A 12,972-nucleotide genomic window follows, 5' to 3' on the forward strand; every position below is an offset into this window, starting at 1 on the left:
ATAAAATATCTTTACTAAGAAAAAAAAAACTTATCAATCCAAGATGGTCTTGAAAGAAAAAGAGGAATAAAGAATAAAAGAAAACATGGTGAAAAGAAAAAAAATAGCAATTCTCTTTACACTTGATCTCTTTTAACATACTATTCATGTCTTCCAGGAGGATGGTGAGGCACTTGCTAAACCAAAAAAGAAATATAATGTCAAGAACTCATTTTACAAGTCCTCTACACAGAAGTAAGTTTCTTTTCCCCAGTAGAATTTTCATTTTAAAATATATTTCTTTATCCTTAATGATACATGTAATGGGTTGATAATATCCTGGATCCTATGAGTAATTCAGAAAACATCAAACACAGACATTTACTTACTCATGTTGGCTAAATAATAAATATTTCAAGGTCATAAAGAACATCTACATTCGATAGTTAAGAAAATCAAAACAAAGGAAATGGAGAGAGACAGACAGACAGATAAACACACTAGAGGAGAGCACAGTGTCATAGAGAATAATGGCACACACCACAGAAAGCTTACAGGAGAATGCAGTGACTCAGGAGCCCATGTGCTAGGCTATGAAATATGTCCATGAACAAAGCAAAGTGAGGTCTCTGTTCTCAAAGGCTCTCATTCTAAAGGGAGGGAAACGCATAGATAGAAAGTAAGTAGTTATTGCTTTAGAAAGTGATATTAAAAAAAGAAAGGAAAAGTAGAATGCCCAGGTATGGGATAGCGGACTTCAGGCATCTGCAGAAGGTGTGGAGAGGAGACAAAAAGTTGTAAGGATGTTGGGAGAGAGCAACTAAACTGTAGGCAGAGGGAGCATAGCACAAAAGCCCCCGTTGGAAGTGTTTAAGGTGTTGTGGAAGGGCACTAGGCCAGCATGCCTGGAGCCAGGGTCAAGTGCAGGGCGGATTTGGGGGTGGGGGTAGTGGTAGCAAAAGAATAGGTCAGCAGTTTTTACTGTCTGAGAGTTCTGTTGATCAAAAGTCCAGACATGTCCCAATGGGGTTCACTGTCCTGGCCGCTCCAAGTGGGAATGAAAGTGTCCTCATCTTCTAAGACCATTTGGGCTGCTGGTGGAATTCAGTTTGTTGCAGCTCACAATCTTTGTTTTTTCAACAACAAAGAACATCTGCTACTGTTTTGTCACTTTTTAGGGTTCATTTGTCTAGGCAGTCCCATTCATGTCATCTACCTTTTGAGTAATTCAAATTCAGCTGATTAGGGATCTTAGTTACATGTGCTCAATCCCCTTTGCCACATAAAGTGACATATCATAGGCATACTCTCCCATTGTGTTTACTTGCTGCCACACTGAAAGGGCATGGGGGATTCCATCTGGGGTGTACCCCAAGTAGCAGGAATCGGGTCAGGGGGTGGTCATAAAGAATGTCACAGAATGTGATGGTGTTATGAACTACATCAATTGACTATGTGCTTTGCATAAACTGTTCTTATTTAATAATTTCCCAGAGCTTATGAAGCTGTTCCTTGGGACAAAATGCTACCACCAAAACTAGATCCAGAAATAACAACAGTAGAGAAAGCGGCTGACCTCATCTCACAGTGTTTTACACTGAAAAGATATGAAAGAGTACCAGCAATAACCCAGGTCTGTGAACACTGCTTGAGCATCCTTGAGTTTGTTACTGTTGATGAACTGGACTCCAAAACTTTGATTCACAATAGTATTTTGGTTAAGAATTACATATGAAGTTGAAAGTTCCTTAATCATGAATGCCATTACTAACTGCAAATATTTGAATATTATCAACTCTGAAAATTTTTATTATGGGATTATTTCTCAAAACTCATTAGCGATAACTTTATTTTTTTAAATCACTATAGAATAAGTAAAAGAATGAAGGAGACAGAAACAAAAGATTCCAACAGATAATATATGCTGAGAATAGTTCTGAAAATAGGTTCTAGAACTTCTCTCTGTGCTCTTCAAGGCAGAAGGGGAAGATCTATGAGCTATAGAATTGCTATATCCTTTCTCTGATTATGTGATAATGATAAAGCATACCAAACTGTGAGAAGAGATATCCTCTTTTTGAATTTGTGAATATTAAGAGAATTCGAAACATAGATTATATTCATTCCACAGAGTATTCTTCCAAAATGTGAATCTGTTCATCTTCCTCCTCTGATTAAACACATCTTTTTAAAACTATCAAATCCATGCTTCTAGACATGACACATGCCCAATATTCCATATTTAGCCATAGCCCCCTTTTCTCCCTTCCATAGTGTTCTTTTCCTCTGGCTTTCCCTTCTATCACCCAAGCACCAATCCATAACACATTCCAAATTCTCTCTGTTGAACTTCTTCCTAGTCCCCAAGTCTGCCATGCTCCCTCTCAGATCTTGTGTTTTGCAGTGTTATTTTGCCTTGGTCCCCTTTCTTTGTTCCAGACTAAACTCAAAGCATCCTTGAGATCTCAGCCCTCACTTTTGACCTCCCAACTCTGCATTAGATATCTCTGCTTTGTTCTTCTACTTTCTACTTCCATTGATTGGAAGTAGAAACACACTTTCTAATTCCATTGATTCTTCATCCTTTGCTGACATACCTCACTACACAAAGTTTAGTTAAGCAGTTGATTATTTCTCATAATAAAGTTTTTGAATATACAAAATACATAGGATTGAAAAAGACGTCAGTTGTATTGAAATACAGTAAGAAATGTGGATCCTTAAGAGGTTGGTGAACCACAAATTAAAAAGCACACATTATCTGGTAAATTTTCTTCAGTTTTTATGGAGAAAAATGATAATAAGACAGAAAAACATAGCTTCAATATAAAAAATCAAACTTGGGATTTTCACATAGAAATTAAGATCAATTAAAGGACAAACAAAAATTTGTATGGTTCCATCTATTTGTAAGGATCTCTCAACTACTTCAAAATATTTTTATATCATGCAAAAATTGGTTTCATCATTATATTTTTCCTAAGTGCCAAATTATATTAGCATCCAAAATCCTCCCCAGGAAAGATGAGGTTCAGAACTTAGGAGCTAGGCTGGGTTGGAAAGGGGCACTAAGGTGAACCTGAGGGCAGTAACTGGGTGAAACTGAAACCAGACTTTTCACAGAGGCTTGGGGGCTGAAGGAAGTGGATCTGAGGCAGATTCCAGCTGGGAGAAAACAAGTTAGAAAAGGGAGTCAAAGTGTAGAGTGGAGACAGACCCAGAGTGACTCAGGAATCAAGCCCTGAGTTGCAGAAATGCCTAGAGAGTGCCTTCACAGAGAGCCTGTGCTCCATCCTGATGTGAGAGTGCTAGAAAGGATGCTGGAGCCTGTCTGTATCTTTGACGGGACAGTGATTTGTTCATTAACTGATTCTTATTTGGTTATGATTTTAGATGGTCGGTGGACTCTGGGACAGATTTCAGACAAGATTATTCTTAGCACCAGTCAAACCAGTCAGTTTGTAAGTTTGATCTCCTAAGGTCCTCATTTCAAATTTATAACCATCACACATTTATCATGAATTATCTGATGCCCTAACTCAAGGATTAGAGGGACAGAAGAGGGGCCTATTCTTTGATAAAAGAGTGTTCCAGCAATCCTCAGTCCAGCATCTGTGAGACAATATGATATTGGGTTTCTTGTTTATAAACTCAACATAAATATTATCATGCATATTTATGCCATTTAACATTCTGTCCTGTATTGTGCTTGCAAGACACATAGGTATTGACTGTCTCTAGATTTTTGTTTTCTCTACAGTGTAGTCTTTCCCTAAATAGATTTACCACAATTTATTCACCTATCCTTATAATGTAATTTTAATTCTAATTTTTATCAGAGTTGGAACAGCATTTACATATTTTATATATACAAATATATGTATTTCTAGTTTTTATATATGGAAATATATAAATATATTTATATAAAAAATATATAAAAAATATAAAAAGTATTTCTAGTTTTTATATATGGAAATTAGGTCATAATTGCTTGCTCAAGCAGTGTATACTTCTTCTGAACCTTCTAGATTTTCCATATTCTTCTTTTTTTTGTGGGGGAGGGTATACCAGGAATTGAAATCAGGGGCACTGGACCACTGAGCCACATCCCTAGCTATATTTTGTATTTTATTTAGAGACAGGGTATTACTGAGTAGCTTAGCACCTCGCTTTTGCTGAGGTTAGCTTTGATCTCTTGATCCTCCTGCCTCAGCCTCCCAAGCTACTGGGATTAGAGGCATGGGCCACTGCACCCAATGATATTTCATATTCTTCAAATGAATTTTACCAATGGATTCTCTCGCTGATAGTGCTTAAGTTCCCATTACTGCACATTGTGAAAAGTTTTTAGAATTTTCAAATTAAAAATCATTCAGTCTTGGAAGAATGAAATTGTACCTCATTACAGTATCATCCTATACCTACCTGATTACTAATAATCATTTTTGTATGTTTATGAATTAGTTGAATTTTCTCATTTTGAACTTATCTTATTTTGCCCCTTTTGCTGTTGGTGTCCTTGTCTTTTACTTACTGATTATAGAAACCTTTATGTTTAATATTCTGTATTAATATTGTTTATTATTAGTAGTCACAAAATAACCTTCTACTCTGTGACTTTTCTGTATTAAGGTGTCTGAAATTTTAAATTTTAAGTTATTCCATCAATGTTTTCCTTCAGGTTTCATTGCTATGGTGGAGTGTTAAATAAACTTTTCCTGCTCTGGAACAATAAAAGATAGTCTTTCTTGTCTTAGTTTTTTTTCTAAAATATTTGAAGTTTTTTTTTTTTTCACAATTATCTGTTTAAAACAATTGATATCTGCTCTTATCTATGATATGAGTTAGGGATCCATTCTCTCAACATGAATAAGCAATTATCCCAGTTTGGTTTACTGAGTAGACATTGTTAAATAGTTTAATGGATGATTTGTAGCCTGATGTTTCCAACTGTTGATGGTGAATCACATGCCATCAAGTTAAATAGAGTAGAAAACATGAATTTTAAAACAGAACTATGTGCTTTTCAACAAATAATGTAGTCAGTTACAAAGAGTAGCCTGAGACAGTCATCACAAAAAGAAAAGATGTGCTTTCCAGGAAGATGTCATCCCATCTTTTGCTCTCTGGAGTTTCATATGATTTTCTGCTTTTATGATAATCAATTAGATCATCACCTCAATAGGAGGGTTCCTCTTCCACATTTAATCATACATTTACTGATTCACAATTGATTCCAAAGTGAAATGCAGGAGACTTTGTCCACAGTTAGAAAAATTAATGAGAGTTTTCATAAATTTCAGTTATTAAAAAAATAATATCAAGAATCACATTTTTTACATCTTTGAATATTGCCCTTTTTAAAAATCTACTATAAAGTAACTTTAAAAGGGATTTCTTATCATTAGAAAGAAAGGAATAATGAAATGAAAATATTTAAAATCATAACCAAGCACCACTACAAGATCCACAAATGCAAGTAGGGACAATTTTTGAAAAGAATATTGATTCTCACAAAATAACTTATATCTTATTGATCCATATCTAATGTGCAAGATTTTTTATAGAGATTATTTACAATGTCATTTTGCCAAGTATGTAAATCACTATGTTAGTCAGCTTTGTGTTGCTATGACCAAAACACTTGACCAGAACAACTTAGAGGAGGAAAAGTTTGGTGCTCATGGTTTCCGATGTTCAGTCCATGATTGGCCATCTCCATTGCTGTGGGTCTGAGGTGAGGCCAAACATTAAGGTGGAGGGATATGGCAGAGAAAAGCTGCTCAGCCATGGCAGCCAGAAAAGAGAGAGAGGGAGGAAGGGAGGGAAGCAGAGATGGGGGTGGAGAGAGAGAGAGATGTCAATGCACAAGGGATCAACTATAAACTCAGACATGCCCCCAGTAATCAACTCCCTCCAGCCACATCTCAACTGCCTACAGTTACCACCCAATACAGTAGTCCTTTCAAATTATTAATCTATCAAAAGGATTAATCCACCATGTTATAACTCTCATAATCTAATCATTTCATCTCAGAATATTTCTGTGTTGTCTCACACATGAGCTTTCAGAGAACAACTCATATCCAAACCGTAACAATTACTCCAGGATACAAATTGAATGATAATGATACTGTATATAAAAATTGAAACACTCATATATACAGCAAGATGGAAATGTTGAACATTCAAATATCTTTAATACAAAACACATGAATTTTTAGTACTAATTCTTAATATGTGAATGTTAATTAAATATTTTTACTTGCATCTTTTTATTTCCATATCATGTGTTCAAATAACCCACCCATATTGGGGAATACTATTTCAGTTTATATGAATGTACTGCATTTTTATTTTCATTTTGGTGATATATCAGCTAGCAAATGAAAACTTTTTCTCAGTCAGTAATGGCACGTCTCAGAACTCCTCAGAGTATTGTGCAGCCTTAAGCCCTCCTCTATGAAAATTTGCTCCCAAAAGTCTACACATAAACCTATCTGTGAGTGTCTATTCATAATATCCAGAACCTGGAAACAACCTTGATGTCTTTAAGCAGATGAATAGATAAGCACACTAGAATATTTCCATACTGTGGAGTACTACTCAGCAATGAAAAAAGCATGTGCATACAGCACACAATAGAGACAAATATTAAATATATTTTGGTCAATTAAAACAGTCATACGCAGAGTTATTTATCATATGGTTCAATTTCTATGACATTCTGAAAAGATAAAATTATATCTTTAGATTATTTCTAAGATTATAAACTTTTAGAGATCAATTCCTATGAGAGATATCTGAATTTTTTTAATATTAAAAAGAGAAATACTATGATCATTCATTAACAATTTCAATAATAAAACTGCTTATATTTTCTTTTTCTAAGTGTGAGTCCAAGTTCTAGAAGTCAATACATTCCTCTCTATACGTAAGTAACGCCTCTCTCTGTTTTAAAGAACATGAAATTTATATCTGAATAGTAGTTGCTTGTAACTCACTTATGTTTGTACTTCACTTTTTAGAACAACTATGTGTTCTAACAGATTTATAATGTTTTCCTGGCATGGTGACTGATCAGTGTCAGGAGTGTCATTAAAAGTTTGTTAAAGATTTTGATTAAGTTAAAAATAAAAAGAGCAATATTTTTTCTGTTTTTACAAATAGAGTATTTTATAAAATCAATATCATGGGTGTTACTAGTATTATTCTCAAAAAGAAAGAGTCATATAATTCACGGAAAAAGCAGAGGTGCTCATTGACACCTAAGTGCAGGAAATGCCACCTCTTATTCTTATGCATTTAAATCTGGCTTTCTGGGAATGGCAAAGAAATACATTATGTGCCATTTGGAGATCTTCTTTTATTTTTTTTTAATTTGAAGAATAACCCAGGAATGGAGTAGATTCAAGATCATGGAAGAGGATCTAAACTTTTAGTCTTTACTCCCCCTACTCATCACTGTCTCCTCTTCTTGCCTATGATAGAGTTAATTAGTGTCTCTATAGATGGCCCCAGATCTCCTTGAAACACTCTCCAACTGACAGGACTCACCTCCTGACCTTCTTTCAGCTCCCAGGGGCTCATCACCATTGACAGTTTCCAACCATCTACCCAGACTCCCATTCTGCAGGAAACTTATTGCCTATGGTAGATACCAACTTCCATCATGCCTCCGTACCCACCCAGTGTCCACAGAAAGGTTTGTCCTGGGACTGCAGAAACCAAAACCGTCAGTTCTTTATTCAGAAACATAAAGTTGTTGTTATTGTCCGTCAGCCTCAAACTTAAGATCAAACAGCATGGCATCTCTGAAGAAAAAAAAAATCACCATTGGTTGATTTGATCATTTGTTTTTTTTAAGAAATTGTTCCATCATTATGTATTCATTTTTAACATTCTGAGCTTTGGATTGATTTTGGCAAAAACAGATTTCTTTTAGAAGTTAGAACCCTGTCCAACTATTCCTCCTAGGTTTCATATGAAGACACATGGATTTTCTTCTCTTTTCACTTTAACAGTGGTCATGTGCAGACTACAAATGCTGATGATGTGGACAACCCTTTTGGAGACACCAGATCTTTAGCCAAGCCTCGGTGCTCTAGAATCCTTTATTCAACCACAAGTCAGTAAGTGCCATTCAGAATTATTTCACTTATTTTATTATTAAATTTGAGACAATGATGGGCTTTACAAGTGAAGGACTAGAAAATGGACTAGCCTGTTAATGAACATAATGTATTCATCAGTTTTCCATTGCTGTAACAAAATACCTGAGAAAATCAACTCACAAGGAGGAAAGATTTATTTTGTTCATGGATTTAGAGGTTTCCCTCCACAGTCACTTAGCTCTTTTGCTTTGAGCCTGTGGTGAGTCAGAACTCATGGTGGAAGCAAGTGATGAAATAGAGTTACTCACCTCATGATGGCTGAGAAATAAGGAGAGAGAGAGAGAGAGAGAGAGAGAGAGAGAGAGAGAGAGAGACAGAGAGACAGAGAGACAGACAAAGGGACCAGGGGTCTAATATCCCCTTCAAGTGCACGCCCCAAATAACCTAACTTCCTCCCACTAGGCCCCACCTTAAAAAGGTTCTAGCACCTCCCAGTGGCATCACAGGCTGGTGATGAAGCCTTTAACATATGGCCTTTGTGTGACATTTAAGAGCCAAACCGTAGCACCTTAAAAAGAAAGATACTGCTTCCTGAAAGAAATGTAGTTTATCACAAAGGAGATTAGAGTTCTGAACAAGCCATCTCTGTAACTTCAGTGTCTTTGTCTGACATCTGGGACACAAAATGCCACCAAGCAGGCTGATTGTAGGAGGATTGATAATGTTTATAAAAGCACCAGAGACATGCTAATGAATAACAGACCAGTGTAAAAGTTGGTAAAACTGGGTTCTTTTTCAAAAACAACACACCTGAGTTTTTCAGTTCTAGTAAACTACTTCATAGAACATTGGTCTGAGAGTGGTCGTGCAATCCAGCAACCCTGAAAGTGCCTTTGATGCCAGAAGTAAGAAGAAAGATGACAATGAAATGGGACATGCCTCAGTAAAAGGTTTGAAGAAAGCCAGACACCATCAAACCAAAGTCTGATATTGGGGACTTTTCACCACAATCTTTATATATACACTTAGTGAGATACTCCTTGATATCCAAATAACCCCATCATAATGTGGGGTTATTTGAATAAGTCAAAAACTCACTGAATGTGTCTAACATATTTTGAACATGTTAGCTTTGCAATATGACACAATGTAGAGAGACCCCTGTTCAACCTTGATAATCAAGGAGCTGACTGGGCTCACTGCGCACCATCTCAAAAGAGAACTGAACCACATAGCAATAGCCAAAGAATGGATCCAAATTGAAATTCAAAGTATGTTCTCAAAATATGTATCACTTTTGCACATTGTAAAGTAAAAAAATAAAACAGATCATTTTTTAAAAAATTGAGGATTATCTGTATGTGTTACAAATAGGTTTTGTTTATATCTATTATTTAGACACACGAATATATGGTTTACCAATGGGAATACTGGAGTTCAGAGAGCTTAAATTAATTATAGTTACCCTTAGGTATGGGAGCAGAGGAATTGGTTCCATGACCCCAAAAGATATCCAAACTTGAGTATTATTGCTCAAGTCCCTTTTACACAATGGCTTATATTCGAACCTGCATACATTCTCCCATATACTTAAATCACCTCAAGATTACTTTCTTATAGCATCTAATATAATGTACTTGATATGTAAATGGTGTTATATTTTATTTTTTAATTATAATGATAAGAAAAAAGAAGCTTATACATGTTACAGACAGGTACAGTTTTTTAAAACACTTTTGATCTGTGGTTGATTGAATCCACGATACAGAACTTGTGGATATCGAAGATGTATTGTTCTCTGGGATTCATAAGAATGGTTCAAAATTTAAATCCTATTCTCTTTTTGTTATGCCACAGCATTGCCAAATATCAGAGACACTCTACCATCAGTTTCTATAATGGTTGGCAAATCTTATTGAAGATTTCACGAAAGGCCATAGCATGAATTACAATGGTTTGCTTTGGGCTTTGTTTTGGCTTTTTCCCAGTTCTGGGAATTGAACCCAGGGCTTTGTGCATGCTATGCAAGTGCTCTACCATTGAACTACATCCCAAGTCCTAGTATTTTAAATGATAATAAATGTTTGTTTCTTTAAAACATCAGTCGTACCCATAAGACAACCTAGTTAAATTTCACATTTTCTAGCCTTCAGACATATTCTGCTGTTTTTTAAATGTAATGTGCTCTATTATAATTTTGAATTTTTATGTAATCTCTTTTATCTACTTCTTTGACTACTACATTAAACTATGAAATGTGGCTCAAAACTCTCTTTGGCTTTCAAATATAGCTACGTAAAATATCTCATCAAAGAATTTAATAATGTCTACCTAACACTGGGGGTATAGCCCAGGGATAGAGTGTTTGTTTATCATGTGAAAAACCCTGGGTTCCATCCCCCTCACTGCAAAACCTAACAATAATAATGATAATAATAGTGTCTACCTAAATTACTAGTAATAACATCAAAAATGAGTTTCTAAAGTATTTCAAGTACAATGCCAAGGGTTATGATATATAAAGATAAAAAGGCAAAGGATTTACTCATAAGGAGCTGAACATATTGTGGGATAGATAATCTGTATACACAAATAATTATAAAGCAGAATAAAATAAATCTCACAAAAATTAAACTTTAGAATCGTATTCTTTGGGGGTAATCCTTCCAAGAGAGGGTGAATTTTAAATATTCAATGTAAAAACATACAATTTTACTTAAAAATTTGGGATTATGCTATTCTACTTTGTTTTGCTGTAAATTTATTTTTTCTTTTTCTTTTTTTTTTTAGGCAGTGAAATTATAAGTAGATCATGTAAATTGGGCATTAACTGTAATTCTCAGATTTGGGCACTAGATGGCCTCCAAGGTTGCAAAGTTTCTTCCTTTGATTAGTTTTCAATTTTTAAGATTCTCTTAACATTTTGACACAAAGAAATGCCTTCTATTTTATTATAAAATATTTATATATACAAAATGATAGTATTATGTGTAACTTATAAAATAACATAAAAATGCCTGTATATTCTTCATGTAACTTAATAGATTTTTGTTGAAATCTTTTAAACTACCACGTGCCCCTTCCAGCCTCATCATCCCATTTCCCCTTCCCTACCTCAGAGGTCAACCCTGTTAGACTTTGTGCTCATTCTTGTCTTTCTTTGCTATATAGTTTTACTACCTGTATTTGAATCTTTAAGCAAAGTATTATATTGCTTCCACAATATCTCCTTGAACTATGAAACAAAATGAGGAACATATTAAATATGATGGGATTTACATAATGTCCCAAACCCAGAAGCACATAAACTTACTTTGTGCTAAATAGGGAATGGAAAAAATCCTATTAAAATGCAAATATGAGTCTTCCTGAATTTTCTCATCTATAGTTTGTTGCAGAGAAATATCTTTATGTTATTCTTTAGGGTCTTCTGCATAATCAATGGTACTTAATCATGGCTGGTAAGCCATACTGAGAATGTTCTCACACCTTAGATGAAAGCAATATTTCAGGCAAGGATTAAGGCCACCTGACTTGACTGAGTGCGTCCATCCTTGGAATCACTGATTTCCCTACAGGATGAAAGTTTTTCAAATTTCTCTCATTAGTTGATTTTCTTTTTTGGTCACTGAATTATCTGACATGTCCAGCATTTTTTGGTGTTGTTTGAATGATACTAAAATTTTTAAAATAGTTTGTTTTTATTGTAGAATTGAATCTGATCATTATAGAAAAAAGATATATAATTTAAATGACAATTACAATATAAACAAGCTTACACAATAAAATAACAATTGTTAACATTTTGACATCTATCACATGCAATTTTTGCCTTGTTTTTGTATATTTATATTGCTATGATCATAACATTTTTGACACCTTATCACTGCAACATGATCAATAGGCAAACCCTTTCATGAATTCACCATAATTTCTATTTGTGTAAATTTACTAAAATTGACTAGTTCATTTAGGTTACATATGTAAATTGTCTTCCTTTTTGGCTATGATAAATTATTCTTTCAGCCCCTTTCTACATAAATCTTTTGTACTTCGAAATTATTTACTTAGGGAGACTCTTGAAGTAGATTCTGGGATCCAAATAAACAAACAAGCTTATTGCTAAATCATTTTCTGGAGGTATCATATATATTTACAGTGGAATCACATTTAACACTCAATATTTATCCTCATTTTTAATATTAACATGGATACTCATCAAACATCTTTTTATCTTCCCAATGTGTTCATGTTAAAAATAATTCAAGTATTTTTGAAGTGTTAAAAGTAAAATACCTTTTCTACTTACAATCCCAATATTAAATGTTTTATTTTTTGTTTTTTGTTTTTTGAAATCCCTACAAATGTCTGCAGCATATATTTACATGTGCATTATGTGTGTGTGCATTTTGGGGTGTTTATATGTGTAAGGTTGAAATACACACTGGATACTTTCCACATGTTTAAATCATCTTAATGGCTGCATGGTGTTCCACTACAAGACCATATCAATTTTACATAGGCCAAATTCTGACTACAGTATTTTTTGTTGTAAACAATACAATACAGCAAAATTACTTCTTCATATATCTTTTCATTAAAAAATGCATGCATTCCTGTAGATCACATCCCTAAAAATGGAATTACTACATGGATTTTCTCATTAAAATTTTAAAATTTTCTAATTTGGTAGACATGCTTCTTACTAAAAATCATTTAGAATTAGAAAACTCAAAACATTAATACAGTTTCCCGTGCAGTTCCTCTTGCTTTTTTTTTTTTTTCTCTCTCTTTTTCTTTCTTTTCTTTTCTGGGGATTAAACCCAGGGTTTGGTGCATGCTAGGCCAAGTATACTACTGCTGAGCTACAACCCTAGCC

At 34.4% G+C, this 12,972-nt stretch overlaps 1 protein-coding gene across 1 annotated transcript in view; it reads left to right on the forward strand.

Moving 5' to 3' along the window:
• Window positions 1-12,972, forward strand: part of Spmip7 (sperm microtubule inner protein 7) — a 63,956-nt gene that overhangs the window by 35,286 nt on the left and 15,698 nt on the right. Inside the window, exons 4-8 of the mRNA XM_076854334.2 lie at window positions 158-234; window positions 1,474-1,612; window positions 3,373-3,440; window positions 6,872-6,913; window positions 8,004-8,111. Coding sequence (XP_076710449.1) covers window positions 158-234; window positions 1,474-1,612; window positions 3,373-3,440; window positions 6,872-6,913; window positions 8,004-8,111 — 434 coding nt within the window. The remainder of the gene's footprint in view (window positions 1-157; window positions 235-1,473; window positions 1,613-3,372; window positions 3,441-6,871; window positions 6,914-8,003; window positions 8,112-12,972) is intronic.

The sequence above is a fragment of the Callospermophilus lateralis genome, chromosome 1 (genome assembly GCF_048772815.1).
Source record: "Callospermophilus lateralis isolate mCalLat2 chromosome 1, mCalLat2.hap1, whole genome shotgun sequence".
NCBI lineage: Eukaryota > Metazoa > Chordata > Mammalia > Rodentia > Sciuridae > Callospermophilus > Callospermophilus lateralis.